Genomic DNA, 18,704 nt, shown 5'->3' with positions numbered 1-18,704 from the left:
ACACGGGGGTGAGTGAAATAGAGATTTGTACTATGGAAATGTGGGTGTGCACGTTAACAAACAGCCGAGAATTTGCATTGAGCCTACCACTCACCTATTACACTGGTAAAGAATAAATGACCATGTTTTATACCTGTGTACTCTTATGCATTGCTGGCAGAGATGTACATTTGTACAACTTTGCTGGAAAACAGGTCGGCGATATTTGTCATGAGCCTTACAGATACTTGTATCCTCTGACCCAGTGATTTCACTTTTTGGAGTCAATGCTAACTTTATGATCCAAACACAGACAATTATTATATATAGAGCTGCTCACCACAACATAACATTCAATTGAAAAAAATAAAACCTTCAAACAGGCTCACTCAGTGATAGGAAAATGGTTAAATAATGATGTGTTCATATGCTAGAATATTATACAGCCATTAAAAATCATGTTGACTGAGACTCCTACTGTGAATTGCTGTAAGGGAGAAAAATCCAATGAGGATACACAATTATATATAGAATATGAGTTTGACTCTGTTAAAAGATAACATAGTATAAGGATTAGAAGACAATATACTAAGACGTTCATATTATTATTTCTGTTTGGGAAATGGAGGCATGGGTTGGTACTTGTTGAAGTCTAGTAACTGAGTTTGACTTATGACTATATAATAGGTTTTTGGCTTACTTAAAGTTTCTTTTCCTTCTTTTCCTAATGCATCTGGTAATATTTAGTTACTAACACAGTAATAATCTTTGGCTCACAGATCAAAATTCAAATGGCAATTTCTATTACAAATCTTGACCATGTTGCCTTTTTATTTTTGAGACAGCATCTCACTCTTCCATCCAGGTTGGAGTGCAGTGGTGCAATCATAGCTCACTGCAGCCTCAAATATCTGGGCTCAAGCAATCTTCCTGCCTCAGCCTCCCAAGTACCTAGGACTACAGGCATGTACTACTGTGTCTGGCTAATTTTTGTATTTTTTTTTTTTTGGTAGAGATGGGATCTCACAAAAAGAATACAAAAATTTGTATTTTTTTGTGTTTTCATTGCCCAGGCTGGTCTTGAACTCCTGGCCTCAATTGATCCTCCTGCCTTGGCCTCTCAAAGTGCTGGGATTACAGGCATGAGACACCACGTTTTGTTTTTAATGGATGCAGTCCATCAAAGGCCCAGAACCTCAAACTTCATTTTTGAGTTAATGTCATGTCATTGTACAATTTTGAATGTGCCACCAGACCACTGAAGATGTTTCCTTCTCTCCTGGCTTACTGACACAATTATCCACTTGCATTTAGAGGGACATAATTTTTACACAAGGGGCTCCTTGTGTATGTCAAAGACAGAAGATTAGAACAATACACCATCATTGAGAGGGTAATTCATTGAAAGTCCTAACTTCAGCTGCACAGCGAAGCAGCTAAAAGAAATCCAATGACCCTCGGAAGCACCCCTGATAGAGAGCTGTTGGGTGTGAAGGATCCATCCATAAGTCGCCAGAATTGGATGGCAAATATTCTAGAGCTGATGATCTCCCGGATCATGCTGCCATAACTGCCTTCAAGATGTTAATACTGAACAAGGCATGTTGTTTCAGGACTGCAGGAGGAGCAATCTCTCTTCCCAACCCCTCCCCACCTCCCCACCCACACACATGCACATGCACACAAGCACATTTTGATATCCAGCCCAGTCCCATTTCTCTTGCTGAGACTGACCTTGATAGAAAAACTATTTTGTTTTTGTTTTTTATTATAGAAGGCAAGTTTCTATTTACTATGTAGAAATAGATAAAAGGCTACTGAAGAAGTGATGAACTTCATCGTGATTATGAAGTGAGCAAAAATACTTATACTAAAGTTTGAATACTTATTTGCTTATACTATAGTATAAGTAAGCCAAAAATCGATTAGCTGGTCCTAATTCAAATTCATTTACTAAACTTCAATAAATTACCAACCCATGCCTCAGTTTCCCAATATTTTCCAGGGCTATATGGCCTGTGGACAGAATTTACCATCATTCTGAGCTTTTAGGACCTTTTTGACACTCTAGGTCAAACTTGGGGAATTTTCCTTTTCAGGAGTCCCAACTACTCAAGGCAGAAGCCAGCAAACTCTCTTGCCCTGCCTTCCTAAGATTCTTACAGGGTGCAGGCATATGAACTGTGGGAACTGACGACCAGTCACACCCTGTTGGGACTCTGGCTCGGGAGTGAGAGATGGGGAGGCAGGCGCAATTTTCTCAACAGGAGATGGTCGTAGCAGGCTGAGGAGCTTAGATTTGAGGGTAGCAGGATGGTGGAGTCTTTCCTGGATAACTCTACAGACTGATTTGGGCATTTGTTCCTGGTGGGATAACCTCTAAATCCAACTCTCTGGTCCGAAAGTAGGCACTGAAGGAAAAGCATCCAGCATCGGGTAAGAGAACATGACTTGATAAGCATCAAGTAAAGCTTCAACTAGTTTCAGTGTCATCTATGAATATTTCCAGCCTCTATATTGGACAGTGCTTTTTTGGAAAGAAAGAAAAGTATCCTTGCCTTTGAGTAGGCCTTCCAGTCAACGGCTTCGTTCAACATTATTCCATCATGCTTTGGGAAAACAATTCCTTTGACGGGGGGTCCCCCACCTCCCCATTCATTTCTCCATGTTTAAAGATATCTGCATATACTACCCAAAGTTTAATCAGGAAATACTAAAACAAATGTAATATTGAGCATATTCATGTAATGGAATTCTATATAGCAGTAAAAATGGAAAAACCATGGTTTTACTAACAATGACGACTCTTACAAACATAAATTTCAACAAAAGGAGCCAGACACAAAATCTACGTACTGTATGAAGCCATTTGCAGAAAGCTAAGATGACAAGCAAAAGCACACTATGGTGTGATTAATCAGGATTCTGATACATTCACAGAGGCATGAGCACAGTGGCTTCTGGGATGCTGATAATGTGCGATTTCTTAATCTGGGTGGTGGATACATCAGTGTATCAGCTTGTGAGAACTGTTACACTAATGATTTGCACACTTTTCTGTTAGTATTTTGCACTTTACTAAAAAGTGTTTTTCCTTGATTTGCCTGTTTTTAAACTTCATATTTCTTACCAATATTCAATCTTGCACAACTTATATTGTTTTACAAAGCTATCTACTACAATTGCTAGACCTTGATTTATTTATTTTTTTATATTTAAAGAAAAATTCCTGGCTGGATGCAGTGGCTCATGCCTGTAAGCCCAGCACTTGGGAGGCTGAGGTGGGTAGATCACTTTAGTTCAGGAGTTTGAGACCAGCCTGGCCAACATGGTGAAACCCCGTCTCCACTAAACATACAAAAATTAGCTGGGTGTGGTGGCGGATGCCCGTAATTCCAGCTACTTAGGAGGCTGAGGCAGGAGAATCACTTGACTCTGGGAGGGGGAGGTTGCAGTGAGCTAAGATTGCGCCACTGCACTCCAGCCTGGTGACACAGAGAGACTTCGTCTCAAAAAAAAAAAAAAAAAAAAAAAAGGTAAAGAAAAATACCAATACACAGGGAATTCTAAGCACATAAAAATTACCTAAGGATTATTTTTCAATTTATTGAAATGAAACCAAAGATGGGCTTGCCATGGTTAACTAGAGTCTTTCTCAAAAGAAAGATTTCAATCTGGTGTATGTTTAGGAGGCTTGTACACTCTCAGCTTCTCAGTTAAGTCTCTCCCAAGACTCTTTTCTCTGACTACACATTGAGCCTCCAAACCATGACTGAAAAACCACAGCTTCATGGACAGGGCCCTGTGCAGGATACCCTATTTGCAAATGAACAAGAAATGGAAGTGAGATTAAAAAATATTTTAGGCCGGGCGCGGTGGCTCAAGCCTGTAATCCCAGCACTTTGGGAGGCCGAGACGGGTGGATCACGAGGTCAGGAGATCGAGACCATCCTGGCTAACACGGTGAAACCCCGTCTCTACTAAAAATACAAAAAGCTAGCCGGGCGAGGTGGCGGGCGCCTGTAGTCCCAGCTACTCGGGAGGCTGAGGCAGGAGAATGGTCTAAACCCGGGAGGCGGAGCTTGCAGTGAGCTGAGATCCGGCCACTGCACCCCAGCCTGGGCGACAGAGCAAGACTCTGTCTCAAAAAAAAAAAAAATATATATATATATATATATATATATATATATATATATATATTAAAGGTAAAAGTTTCATATTATTTAATGCAAACTAGCTGTCAGGGAGAAAGTAGTGATGAGAGAAACGAAAGGAACGAAGACACCACAGAGATGCACATCAAACTGGAAGCAGACAAAGGCAGCCAGAACTATCTTATTTATTATAAAGATACACCGTGAAGAACAAACCTGACTGTATACTGAAGCCTGTAATGGTACATGCCAAAATGTACAGTACTATACATAAAAGTGCATTGTCACAACAGATTAACAAAACATTTTTTTCTTTCCAGAACTGTAAAAGTATCCCCCTTTATTTTCACCTCAGAGAGGAGGGAATGAAATGGTGAGAGGCAGTACAGAGCACGGGCGAGCGTGATGCTGTCAGCAGCACATAAGCGGGGGATGGATGCAGTGGGATGGGAGGACACAGGGGTGAGAAAGGCACAATCACATCTACAAGGAAAACGAGACAGTCTGAGGACCGACAGGGATGCAAGATGGGACACTATTGAGTACTGAGGCACAGGAGGGAGGGGATGGAGAAGGTGGGGGAGAGGGAGGAAGCTTCAAAACACTGGAGTGGGCAGCAGGAATTGGAAGGAGGAGGTGGAGGTGGGGCACAGAGTGGGGCAACGGTACAAGAGCAAGGCTAAGACTCCTCTAAAATAGAAAGGCACTTTCACATGTACATACTACAGATGTACATTGACACAATTAGGTAACAGTCACAAGCAGGAAGCTACCGGTACTGCAATTGATCAAACCGACAGGAAAGGACAATACTGATTTAATTACGCGGGCAGCAGTTACCCTTCAGTACGTAGGTAAACAGTAGCCTCTCCTGTTACACAGCCACTTACTATACTTTAAATATCTATAATAACCATCACACTACACACTGAACTTGGATGAATGCTCTAAGGGGGGCATTCACAAATGCACAGTTCATATATTTTCTTTTACTAAAGTTTCTAAGATAAGCATTATGGAAACCAGTACAATTATTTAAACATACAAAATTCCCTACGTAATTTAAAGACACAGGTATCCATCTCGATTATACCACATAGACTTTTTTTTTTTTTCTTTTCACTTTTTAAAGAAAGTATACTGGGGTAAGTGAAAGCTCAAATTCCAGTTTGCTTTGTGGATCTGACAAAACTTCGCTAAAGTCACCCTGCACCAAGCCTGACTCTCCAGCCCAGCTGGAGCTTGTGTTCTCAGCTTGGGAGGTGGGTGGCAGGTGGTCTGGAGTAGGGAGCTCTGTTTACGCATGGGTAGAGCCTTCTAAGCTGCTCTGTGTCTCAGGGTTTCTGTGGTGGATAATCGAAAACAAGACTGAGTCCCACATTTCCTGCACAAAAAATGGCCTCTCACTGCTATGGTCAGGAATCAATGAGCATCATCCCAAATTTGAATCCTCTAACTCCCCCTCAAGAGACCCATAGGCTCTTTAACTGGATTTCCAAGGCTGATCAGATGAAAGTTTCTTCAGTTTGTAGACTCCAGAGGCTATGTCATTCCTAAATGTTAAGGACACAACTACCAACCCACCCCTCTTTTCCTTTTCTTTAAATTATAACCGCCCCCGCTTTTTGGTGGGGGAAAATAGCAAAAGTTGGAAAACCCTTAACTGATACAATTTGACTCTTGGAGCAGTACATCCACTGATAGCTGTTCACGATCATTGCAGTAGATTGTGGGACCCTGCCATAAATTATTCTACAGGTGGCTCGAGGGACACCAAAGCCAGATGATGTTGTACGAAGATGTGCTAATCTGTTGAATGGTGCTGACACTGAATGTGAACATGGAGCTCTACAAAGCGCCACTCAGCAGGTTCAAACAGTTCACATAACACCCATTAGAAAATGTGTACTAAGTACCTTTCTCTCTATCCCCAAATCCACTCCCCAAACCCCAACCCCGTCCAAAAGGCTGACTTGGTGAATCTCCTTCAGTGAGTTCTGTGGATGGGATGTGAACACACAGTTTTATCAGCTGTGAATACATATTCTTGTGTAAGTGGAGTCAGGTAATCTTTGTAGAGCCATCATTTACCCACCATCAAAATGCCCCCCTCCCCAAATTGCCCATGAAACCTGATAAGCTCCTTGAAACTGGGGGCAGAACACCTCAAGGCTTCATTCTCCTCGTTCTCTCTCGTTTCCCTGTGTCTTCCCACCTCCCCTGTGTGCTGCCTCTGTCGCTGGAAAGAAGGCTGTGAACCTTCTCAGCTGCAGTGGCTCTTAATGAGCTTTACTGAGCATGATTCTGGATTCTTTGTGAAGTGGCCACCTTGTCTTACCTCTGGAATCTGAAGACATTTACTAAACCAAGTAAGGAGAGGTGAGTCTTTACTGAGTCCTCACTCACTGAGGTTATACCCTTCATATGGAATTGAAAAAAAAAAAAAAAGTCTCAAGGTGACAATAGGAGTATAGGGAAATAAGATGGAGACAGGTAGAGTGAGTGATGGGAGAGTATTAGGAGCTGTTTCCTGAGAGAAGGCACAGCCTCTGAGGCTCTGCAGCAGCACGACTCCTGCCCGCCAAGACAGCAGAGTCCTGATGGGGAGCACAGAAAGGCAATCCTCATTCCACCACAGGTGGACACACCAGAGAGAAGAGCTGCTGGGGAGGATGACCAGATAGAAGGCTGAATAAATGAACAGGCAGGAGGAAGATCTGAAGAGCTCAGAAAAGACACTGAAAAAAAATAAATTCAAAGACACCTCTGGCCCTTTGATGCCCTCTGTTAACATCTTACTCTTCCATCAAGCAAGGAATATGGTTTTTAAGAATTCTTACTATTTTAAAGAAGTGGGGGAATGGCCGGGCATGGTGGCTCACATTGTAATCCCAGCACTTTTGGAGGCTGAGGCCATTGGATCACCTGAGGTCAGGAGTTTGAGACCAGTCTGGCCAACATGGTGAAACCCCGTCTCTACTAAAAATACAAAAATTAGCTGGGCATGGTGGCGGCACCTATAATCCCAGCTACTCAGGAGAACTGCTTGAACCCAGGAGATGGAGGTTGCAGTGAGCAGAGGTTGCAGTGAGCAGAGATTGCACCACTGTACTCTGGCCCGGGTGACAGAGCAAGACTCCAACTCAAAAAAAAAAAAAAAAAAAAAAAGTGGGGGATTATTTAGGAAAGTTTAAACTTCCTAAGGAATTCGTAAGGATTGTTTAAAAGGGCTAGTGCTATTCAAAGCTCAGTCCTGGCTGGATCTCCATGGTGTCCAAGGGTGCTGAAGGACCCAAAAAGCTCGGGGGAAACGGGGAGGGGCTGGACAAGGTACTGTCCTGGGCTTCTTTTTCAAAATGGGCAAAAAGTATGGCTCTGAAAATTTGGAGGTTTAAAAGTTCACCATACCTAGAAATACATGGGAAAAAAAATCACTATTCATTTGTGAAATCAGGCCACAGGCAAGCAATCGGCAGTGTGACTTTGCAAGGTAACAGTATCTCATCGATTTAACCTCTTCCTGCAATAGAATGACTAGATGGGCAAACTGAGGTAGAGATCAAAGTAATGATCTTGATTTAAGTACAGATCCCAATTCATTTCTGCACGATGCATTCACCAATGGGCTGATGAAGTAAAATCTACACTGTGTAGCTCTTAGGTGTGCGTGCAATTGGCTGCCAGTTTGAAATGAAACCAAGAAGGAAATTAATGGTGGGCCAGAGAGATTAGTTCTGGGAAATCCATTTTTCTCAACAACAACAACAACAACAACAACAACAACAACAACAAAAATATCAGTAACTTCAATGATAGAGTCGATAAAATGCTCACAGGTCTACAGGTGATATCAGCTGCTGCTAGTAGGAGAATGGAATTCAAAGCAAATTTTCTTAAGATAGGGGGAAGATATAGCATAAATATAGGCTTAAAAATTGTCTGTGTGCTAGGATGCCAGAGAAAGAGCGTCTCCAATTGAGACTTCTGCTGACTATGGGAGTGATATAGAGACCACATACAAAAACGAAAACAAAAAAGGGAAAAGGGACAGAGAAAAAGAAGTTGTGGTTGTGAGGTACACAACTGGGTGAGAACTACAAGGTCATCTATTGCTGATGGCCCTGCGTGGCTCTCACTCAGGTACCAGGGCCAGTTTGGAGTTGGCTCAAAGACAAATGGAGAGGACAGTTGGGATTTCAAATTTAGGATCATCAGGTCTTTGGGGCATTTTTTTTTTTTTTTTTTTTTGAAGAGACAGGGTCTCACACTATGCTGCCCAGGCTGGATTCGAACTACTAGGCCCAAAGCCATCCTCCTGTGTAAACCACCTGAGTAGCTGGGACTACAGTGTGCACCACCATGCCTGGGCTTTGCAGCATGTTTAAAGGAACCTAGGTGATTTAGTCAAAAGAGAACACTGCATGAACCAAGGCCTCAGGTGCTTCTTGCTGCCTCCATTTCCACAGAGGAGAACACAGGGATTTGGGGAGATAGAAACATTTTCTAGGCAGTTATTGAACAATGAATCTTTGGAGGAGTTCGTGGAGTACTGTAACCAGAAAGTCTTTAAAATGAAACCCTTCTAGTCGTTTGTAAGTGTAGGGGAGGGACTTGGAAATCTCCGAGGCCTAATCATGCTCACAAAAGGAGTGACATTAATAGCTTTGGAGATGGTGTCTTCCTCTCCTTTCGCAGGTTAAGTTCAAGCAGTAACAGCAGAGGTTCGACCCAATTCCATCGAGTCTTTAAGCTGGACCCTGGGAAATAACTGTTAGGAAAGAGGCAAGCATCCAACCCACTCGAGCTGTGGACTGACAGTCCCGCTGGGATCGTCCCATGGAGACAACTGCAAGTCTTTTGCATGAGCTAAACCCCACTCCACATGGAATCGAAGGTGCTCATTGTCAGCTACCAGGCAACGCCATTATCACCTTTCAGCCCAAGTGCCACAGACCAACACTGGCTCTACTCCAGTGAGGTGTGGAATTCGGGTTCTTCTGCCTTCAGGTCACAACCTTTCTGACTCACCTGGGCTACACTAAACCTGAAGCTCTGTACGATGTGGAGAGCGGTGTTGCCTTCATTACAAGTGGTGCAGCATTGGATTTTCAAGTAAGTCTAAGTGTTTCTATTGTCCTTAAAATGACATATGTCCAGTTATTTTAAAAAATTACAAAATACAAATGCCCGTGTTAATTTAGCTAGTCTCAGACATTACATTCGACAACATAGAAAAGCCAAAAGATCTCCAGTTATAAGCACAAAACTAAGGAAAGTTATGGATCAATGATTTTGTCACTAATCCGTTATTTTTTTTTTTTTTAAGTCACCTCCCTTTATGGCCTTGCTTGGCTGGTTTTTACATCGTGCAAGACTTGTCTGTTGGACCCTGGGGAGGCGGGGCAGGTCCTATGGTAGGATTTGTTTTTGGAAGAACAGCAGGTTTTGGCCTAAGGGCTGGAGGCTTCAGCTGCACACCCATTCTGGGTGCCACCATAGGCTTGAAAGTACTCATTGTGTCACTGGAGGAGCTAGTGCTACGTCGAATCTGAGGCTCGGAGCTCCTGAGGGCAACGTTGTGCAAAGGGCTGAGAGATTCCGTGGAAGTGGCAGGGGTGGGAGAGTTTTTCACTTGCTCCAGGGTATCCAGCACCACATCAGGGGCATGCTTTGCTGTGCTCTGTCTCTCCAGTTCTCGGAGTTCATTCAAAGCTGTGTTCATCGTTTCTTCAATATCCTATTGAAGAATAATCAGAAAGAGAGAAAGCACAGACTGATAATGAATACTAATGTATAGAAACCCAGACACTTAATTTCAAAGTAAACGGCCCGGCAGAGTATGAATATCTTTAACTCCATAGTCCGCAGAATATATAAACATAATGCCATCTCACACAATCATTTTGATTCTTGATTCAGGAGACTGAGATGCAATGGCTCACGGAGCCATGTATCAAACATTGGCCTTCCTAAGGCCCTAGGTAGCCTTCTAATGGTCTCTGACTTACATGCTGACTTAAATTTTTTTTTTTTTTTTTTTTTTTTTTTGAGGCAGGGTCTCACTCTGTTAGCTAGGCAGAGTGCAGTGGTGCGTATCAGCTCACTACGGTCTTGACTTCCTGGGCTCATGTGATCCTCCCACCTCCTGAGTAGCTGGGACCACAGGTGTGTGCTACCTCCTGCGTAGCCTCCTGAGTAGGTGGGTCCACAGGTGTGTGCTAACACACCTGGCTAATATTTAAATTTTTTGTAGAGATGGGGTCTTACTAGTTGCCCAGGTTAGTCTTGAACTCCTGGGCTCAAGTAATCCTCCTGCTTCCGCCTCCTAAAGTGCTGGGATTATAGGTGTAGGCCACCATGTCTGCCTGCTGACTTATTAATATAGAATTCTATTTCAGCTTATGATAAAAGTTTATGAAAACTTTTGAAAAACAGTTTTTCAACTTTTTTTTCCCCCCCAAGACCGAGTCTTGCTCTGTCACCCAGGCTGGAGTGCAATGATGTGATCTTGGCTTACTGCAACCTCTGCCTCCCAGGTTCAAACAATTATCCTGCCTCAGCCTCCCAAGTAGCTGGGACTACAGGCCCACACCACCATGCCTGGCTAATTTTTGTATTTTTAGTAGAGACAGGGTTTCACCATGTTGGCCAGGCTGGTCTCGAACTCCTGACCTCATGATCTGCCTGCCTCGGCCTCCCAAAGTGCTGGGATTACAGGCATGAGCCACCGCACTGGGCAAGTTTTTCAACTTTTATGATAAAAGTTTAAATTAAAGAAAAAGGCAGAGTGTTGTGTGAGATGGTAGAGATCCACTGCCCTGGTGACTGAAATGTCTCTTCCCGACATATTCCCAGGGCTTCTCCCACTCATCTGGAGCATACCCCTCATGGCACGGTTTAATGGCAACTCATTTCCCTATTCATCTCCTCGACTAGACTGAATGTGAGCACTTAGAGGCTGCGGCTATTGTTTAACTTTGTTTGCATAAAACCTAGTGGGAGACCTGGCATACAGTAAATGCTTAATAAAGATTTGCTAAATGAATAATCTAAGACACTGATATTAAATCACAGTCTCCAATAATGAATAAACCAAGATACGATGATTATGTATGGATGTGGTAGTCTTTTGAAAAATCTCCATTAGGCATTCCATTAATTTGTTTAAGAAAATAATTTGCATTTTTTTAATGAACACAATGATGGCATGCTTACTTGTCCCCATGGGAAAATCTGAAGGCTAAAGATGGAAAGATAAAAAGCAAATCTGGAAGCCATTTTATGAGGGTGACATCACTTTTCAAGTAATTATTTTCATATGTGATTTCCGTTTGTGGCTAAACATATGGATTTGTTTTTTTTACAAGTATTTACCTCAGAGACATGTGCGGAGCCTAGTTATCTGTTGAGTTTTTGTTTTTACAATTTACATTTTTTTTTTTTTGAGACGGAGTCTCACTCTGTCACCTAGGCTGGAATGCAATACTGCGATCTCAGCTCACTGCAACCTCCACCTCCTGGGTTCAAGCGATTCTTGTGTCTCAGCCACCCGAGTAACTCGGATTACAGGTGCCTGCCACCATACCCAGCTAATTTTTTGTATTTTTTGTAGAGACGGGGTGTCACTATGTTGGCCAGGCTGGTCTCAAACTCCTGACCTCAAGTGATCCATGCGCCTCAGCCTCCCAAAGTGGTGGGATTACAGGCATGAGCCACTGTGCCTGGCCTGTTTTTATAATTTACAATTAAAAAAAATTTCCTGATTCTAGAAGTCAAAGGGTTAAACAGACCTTATATGCCTTCCTACCTCCAAGCACCTAAATCCCTGTCTCTCTAACCCAAATTATGTTTCACCTGCTTATTATAAGCAGTGATGTTATAAGTGTCTCAAATCATTACATTCAGCTATAGTAAAATATTGCTGGTTGTAAATATGCCTCAAAGGGCATTGCATAGCACTTTAAACAGAAAAAAATAAAACAGTCAAAGCCTTTTTGGTTTTTGCTGAGAAGTTGCTGTACATTTAAAATTGCTTTAATTTTTAAAAAACACATTAAACTTCTCACAATCTAATTTGCTATCCCAAATTCTTTTTAGTTAGAACACTGAAAATAGCTTGGACATTTGTCATATTGGGGCCGGATTCCTTGGGTGCTTTTTATTAAAAATAACCCACCTTTAATACTTTTCCATGTTTCATTCATTTCTCATTCACTCTTTTTTGAAATCTACTTAGTTTTTAAACTTCAGTGATAGCTGGAAGCTGCTTTAGATTATTTGAATGGTAAACCCTGAATCTATTCACCTCTTTTCTCACTGACTATAAACATACATATATTTGGAGACAGGGTCTTGGTCTGTCACCCTGACTAGAGTGCAGTAGGGCAATCATAACTTATTGCAGCCTCCAACTCCTGGGCTCAAGCAATCCTCTTACCTCAGCTTCCAAAGTACCTGGGACTGCAGACACGCACCACCACTCTTAGTGTGATGGTTAATACCTAGTGTCAACTTGACTGAATTGAAGGATGCAAAAGTGTATCTGTGAGGGTACTGCCAAAGGAGATTAACATTTGAGTCAGTGGGTTGGGGAAGGCAGACCTACCCCTAATCTGGATGGGCACCATCTAATCAGCTGCCAGTGAATATAAAGCAGGCAGAAGAACGTGAAAAGGTTAGACTGGCCTCGCCTCTCAGCCTACATCTTTCTCCCATACTGGATGCTTCCTTCTCTCAAACATCAGACTCCAAGTTCTTCAGTTTTGGAACTTGGACCGACTCTCCTTGCTCCTCAGCCTGCAGACGGCTTATTGTGGGACCTTGTGATTGTGTGAGTTAACACTTAATAAACTCACCTTTCTATGTATATGTATTCCATTAATTCTGTACCTCCAGAGAACCCTGACTAGTACAGATTTTGGTATCAGGAATGGTTCTAGAGGAACAGAATATTAAGGATGGAGTTCTTTCATTGGTTTTGGGGCTTCTGCTTTATATGATTAGACCCAAAAATACTAAGGACTCTACTTCTAATAGGATGAAGAACACTGATAGTCCTTGGTGTGAATTGTTTAGAGAGTTATGCAAAATACATGCATTTGACACTCCTGATTCATCACTCATAAGAGGCAAGGAGTTTAGTAACTCCATACGTAATACATTTGTATGGAGTATTGTGTAGAGAACCAAGGAACATAAAGAAGCTCGTTGGTTGTTCCTAAGTTCAGTGGACAAAGTAATGAAAAACAATGATGAACTCAAGGATTCTATCTCCTGGCTTCAGAAGCAGATACTGAGCCTCAAATCTGCTAAGACTGCCCTGAGTGAGAATCTTACCTCCTGCAGAGAAAGAGCTGAAATTGTGGAAAACCAGACACAAGCTCTTATCATTAGAGTGGCTGACCTGCAATGAAAGGTGCATGCACAGCCTTGCTAGGTGTCTACTGTTAAAGCGAGGGCATTGATTGGAAAAGAGTGGGACCCTATAACTTGGAATGGGGATGTGTGGGAGGACCCTGATGAAGCTGGGGACACGGAGCTTGTAAACTCTGATGAAACTTTTTTGCCAGAAGAAACGGCTTCCCTATCCCCAGTAGTGGCAACATCCCCTTCCCAACCCATGCTACCATCAGCCTTTCCACCTTTGTCTGAGGAGATAAACCCTGCGCTGCCTGAGGCAATGGTGATGGTCTCCCGTGAGGCAGTTGCCAGGCAAGATAATGTTGACTCTCCTCAGGAACCATCCCCAACACCTGTTTGCTTCTAGACCTATAACTAATGTCCTGGTGGGCCCTTGGTGGTGAGGTTGAGAGTGTGACCCATGAAGAGGTGCACTACGCTAGAAAAGAACTCCTTGAATTTTCTAATTTATATAAATAGGAATGTGGAGAACAGGCATGGGAATGGATATTAAGGGTGTGGGATAATGGTAGACGGAACATAGAGTCAGATCAGGCTGAATTTATTGATTTGGGCCCACTAAGTAGGAGCTCTGCATTTAATGTTGCAGCTCAGGGAGTTAAAAAAGGTTCTAATAGTTTATTTGCTTGGTTAACTGAAATGTGGATTGAAAGATGGCCCACTGTGAGTGAGCTGGAAATGCCTGATCTCCCTTGGTTAATATAGAGGAAGGGATCCAAGGGCTTAGGGAGATTGGGATGGTGGAGTGGATTAGTCACTTTAGACCTACTCATCCCAGCTGGGAGAGCCCTTGACCAATGCCTTGCAAAACAGATTTGTGAGGGCAGCACTTGCATTTTTTTTTGAGACGGAGTCTGGCTCTTTCGCCCAGGCTGGAGTGCAGTGGCACGATCTCGGCTCACTGCAAGCTCTGCCTCCTGGGTTCACGCCATTCTCCTGCCTCAGTCTGCCGAGTAGCTGGGATTACAGGCACCCACCACCATGCCTGGCTAATTTTTTATATTTTTAGTAGAGATGGGGTTTCACCATGTTAGCCAGGATGATCTCGATCTCCTGACCTTGTGATCCACCTGCCTCGGCCTCCCAAAGTGCTGGGATTACAGGCATGAGCCACCGTGCCTGGCCAGCACTTGCATCTTTGAAGAGCCCTGTAATTGCTGTTCTCTGTATGTCAGATCTAACGGTGGGAACTGCAGTCACTCAACTACAAAATTTAAATACAATGGACATAATAGGATCCCGAGGTGGCAGAAGCCAAGTGGTGACACTCAACTGTCAAAGACAAAGTGGGCGTAGCTACTGTAATGGACAGCAGAGGCAAAGCGGCAAGCAGAATAGTCTGACTCATGCAGAGCTCTGGCATTGGCTAATTAATCATGGTGTTCCTAGAAGTGAAATTGATAGGAAGCCTACTGCATTCCTACTTAATTTATACAAGCAGAAAACTTCTAGGTCAGATGGACAAAAGACTAATTTGAATTATAAAAACAGAGAATCACGGCCCCTCAATCAATTTCCAGACTTGACCCAGTTTACAGACCCAGAACCTCTTGAATGAAGGGGAGGCCGAGTCCCCTTGAGGAAGGACCCCGCTATATTACTGACAATTTATGCAGTGAATCTTTATCCCATACTTCCCCAAGGCGACTTCCAGCCTTTTACCAGGGTAACTGTGTAGTGGGGAAAGGGAAATGATCAGACATTTTGGGAACTAATGGACACTGGCTCTGAGCTGACATTGATTCCGGGGGACCAAAAACATCATTGTGGTGCTCCAGTTAAAGTAGTGGCTTGTGGAGGTCAGGTAATTAATGGAGTTTTAGCTCCGGTCTGACTTACAGTGAGTCTAGTGGGTCCCCAGACTTCTCCTGTGGTCATTTCCCCAGTGCCAGAATGCATAATTGGCATAGACATACTTAGCAGCTGGCAGAACCCCCACATTGGCTCCTGGACTGGTAGGGTGGGGGCTACTATGTGGGAAAGGCCAAATGGAAGCCATTAGAGCAGCCTTTACCTAGAAAAATAGTAAATTAAAAACAATATTGCATCCCTGGAGGGATCATGGAGATTAGTGCCACCATCAAGGACTTGAAAGATGCAGGGGTGGTGATTCCCACCACATCCTCGTTCAACTCTCCCATTTGGCCTGTGCAGAAGACAGATGGATCTTGGAGAATGACAGTGGATTACTGGAAGCTTAACCAAGTGGTGACTCCAAGTGCAGCTGCTAAACCAGATGTAGTTTCATTGCTTGAGCAAATAAACACATCTCCTGGTACCTGGTATGGTGCCACTGACTCGGAAAATGCCTTTTTCTCCATTCTTGTCCATAAGGCCCACCAGAAGCAACTTGCCTTCAGCTGGCAAGGCCAGCAATATACCTTTACTGTCCTACCTCAGGGGCATATCAACTCTCTGGCTTTGTGTCATAATCTTACTTGGAGAGACCTTGATTGCTTTTTGCTTCTGCAAGATATCACGCTGGTCCATTACATTGAAGACATTATGCTGACTGGATCCAGTGAGCAAGAAGTAGCAAACACATTGGACTTATTGGTGAGACATCTGTGTGCTAGAGGATGGGTAAAAAATCCGACTAAAATTCAGGGACCTTCTACCTCAGTAAAATTTCTAGGGGTCCAGTGGTGTGGGGCCTATCAAGATATTCCTTCTAAGGTGAAGGATAAGTTGCTGCGTTTGGCCCCTCCTGCAACCAAGAAAGAGGCACAACGCCTAGTGGGCCCATTTGGATTTTGGAGGTAACACGCTCCTCTTTTAGGTGTGTTACTCTGGCCCATTTATTGAGTCTCTGACCCATTTATTGAGTCACTCAAAAGGCTGCCAGTTTTGAGTAGGATCCAGAACAGGAGAAGGCTCTGCAACAGGTCCAGGCTACTGTGCAAGCTGCTCTGTCACTTGGGCCATAGGACCCAGCAGATCCAATGGTACTTGAGGTGTCAGTGGCAGATAGGGATGCTGTTTAGAGCCTTTGGCAGACTCCCATAGGTGAATCACAGCAGAGGCCTCTAGGATTTTGGAGCAATGCCCTGCCTTCTTCTGCAGAGAATTACTCTCCTTTTCTTTATGAGATGGAGTCTCTCTCTGTCACCCAGGCTGGAGTACAGTGGCGTGATCTCAGCTCACTGCAACCTCCACCTCCCTTGTTCAAGTGATTCTTCTGCCTCAACCTCCCGAGTAGCTGGGACTATAGATGCATGCCACCACACATGGCTAATTTTTGCATTTTTAGTAGAGATGGGGTTTCACCATATTGGTCAGGTTGGTCTTGAACTCCTGAACTCATGATCCACCTGCCTTGGCTTCCCAAAGTGCAAGGATTACAGGCATGAATCACCGCGCCTGGCCAACTACTCTCCTTTTGAGAGACAGCTCTTGGCCTGTTACTGGGCTTTGGTGAAAACTGAACATTTGACTATGGGTCAAGTCACCATGCAACCTGAACTGCCTTTCATGAACTGGGTGCTTTCTGACACATCGAGCCATAAAGCGGGTCGTACACAGCAGAATTCCACCATCAAATGGAAGTGGTATATATGTGATTGGGCTCAAGCAGCTCCTGAAGGCATAAGTTACATGAGGAAGTGGCTCAAATGCCCAGGGTCTCTACTCTTTCGCACAGCCTGTACTGATGGCCTCAGGGGGAGTTCCCTCTGATCAGCTGAGAGAGGAAGAGAAGACTAGGGCCTGGTTCACAGATGATTCTGCATGATATGCAGGCACCACCTGAAGGTGGACAGCTGCAGCACTACAGCCCCTTTCTAGGACATCCCTGAAGGACAGTGGTGAAGGGAATCTTTCCCAGTGGGCAGAATTTCAAGCAGTGCACCTGGCTGTGCACTCTGCACGGAAAGAGGAATGGCCAGATGTGTGACTATATGCTGATTCATGGACTGTAGCCAATGGTTTGGTTGGACGGTCAGGGACTTAGAAGAAGTATGATTGGAAAACTGGTGACGAGGAAATTTGTGGAAGAGGTATGTGGATGGACCTCTCTGAGTGGTCAAAAACTGTGAAGATATTTGTATCCCATGTGAGTGGTCACCAATGGGTGACCTCAGCAGAGGAGGATTTTGATAATCAAGAGGACAGGATGACCCATTCTATCGACACCACTCAGCCTCTTTCCCCAGCCACCCCGTCATCACTCAATGGGCCCATGAACAAAGTGGCCATAGTGCAGGGATGGAGGTTACGCATGGACTCAGCAACATGGACTTCCACTCACCAAGGCTGACCTGGCTATGGCCACTGCTTAGTGCCCAATTTGCCAGCAGCAGAAGCCAACACAGCCCTCGATATGGCACCATTCCTCAGCGTGATCAACCAGCTACCTGGTGGCACGTTGATTATACTGGCCTCTTCCATCATGAAAAGGGTTTGTCCTCACTAGAAGAGAAAGTTACTCCGGATATGGGTTTGTCTATCCTGCATGCAATGCTTCTGCCAAGACTACCATCTGTGGACTCACGGAATGCCTTACCCACTGTTATGGTATTCCACACAGCATTGCCTCTGACCAAGGCACTTATTTTACGGCTAAAGAAGAGTGGCAGTGGGCTCATGCTTATGGAATTCACGGGTCTTACCATGTTCCCTATCATCCTGAAGCAGCTGGATTGACAGAATGGTGGAAAGGCCTTTTGAAGTCACAATTACAAAGCCAACGAGGTGACTATACTTTGCAGCGCTGGGGCAAAGCTCCCCAGAAGGCTGTGCATGCTCTGAATCAGTGTCCAATATATGGTGCTGTTTCTTCCATAGCCAGGATTCACGGGTCCAGGAATCAAGGGGTGGAAGTGGAAGTGGCACCATGCATCATCACCTCTAGTGACCCAGAAGCAACATTTTTACTTCCTATTCCCACGACATTATGTTCTGCTGGCTTAGAGGTCTTAGTTCTATAGGGAGGAGAGTGCCACCAGGAGACACAGCGACGATCCCATTAAGTTAAGTTTGCCACCTGGACACTCTGGGCTCCTCCTACCTTTAAGGCAACAGACTAAGAAAGGAGTTACAGTGTTGGCTTGGGTGACTGACTTGGACTATCAAGATGAAATCAGTCTACTTCTCCACAATGGAGGTAAAAAAGAGTGTGCATGGAATACAGGAGCTCCATTAGGGCGTCTCTTA

General features: G+C 43.9%; 1 protein-coding gene across 3 annotated transcripts in view; it reads right to left on the bottom strand.

The window, feature by feature from the left end:
* Positions 1-7,845: 7,845 nt before the first annotated feature.
* The window catches only part of SRGAP1 (SLIT-ROBO Rho GTPase activating protein 1), a 303,543-nt gene continuing 292,684 nt past the window's right edge, over positions 7,846-18,704 (bottom strand). For 2 of the 3 annotated variants that reach the window (XM_015152203.3, XM_015152204.3), the window contains exon 22: positions 7,846-9,870. In XM_015152203.3, the coding sequence (XP_015007689.1) occupies positions 9,493-9,870 (378 nt within the window). In that variant the 3' untranslated portion in view covers positions 7,846-9,492. The remainder of the gene's footprint in view (positions 9,871-18,704) is intronic. The other variant, XR_013401199.1, reaches the window with a different exon arrangement.

Source organism: Macaca mulatta, chromosome 11, assembly GCF_049350105.2.
Source record: "Macaca mulatta isolate MMU2019108-1 chromosome 11, T2T-MMU8v2.0, whole genome shotgun sequence".
In the NCBI taxonomy this organism is placed as follows: Eukaryota; Metazoa; Chordata; class Mammalia; order Primates; family Cercopithecidae; genus Macaca; species Macaca mulatta.
The sequence above is the reverse complement of the archived record's forward strand: the minus strand, read 5'-3'. Positions and strand labels throughout refer to the sequence as shown.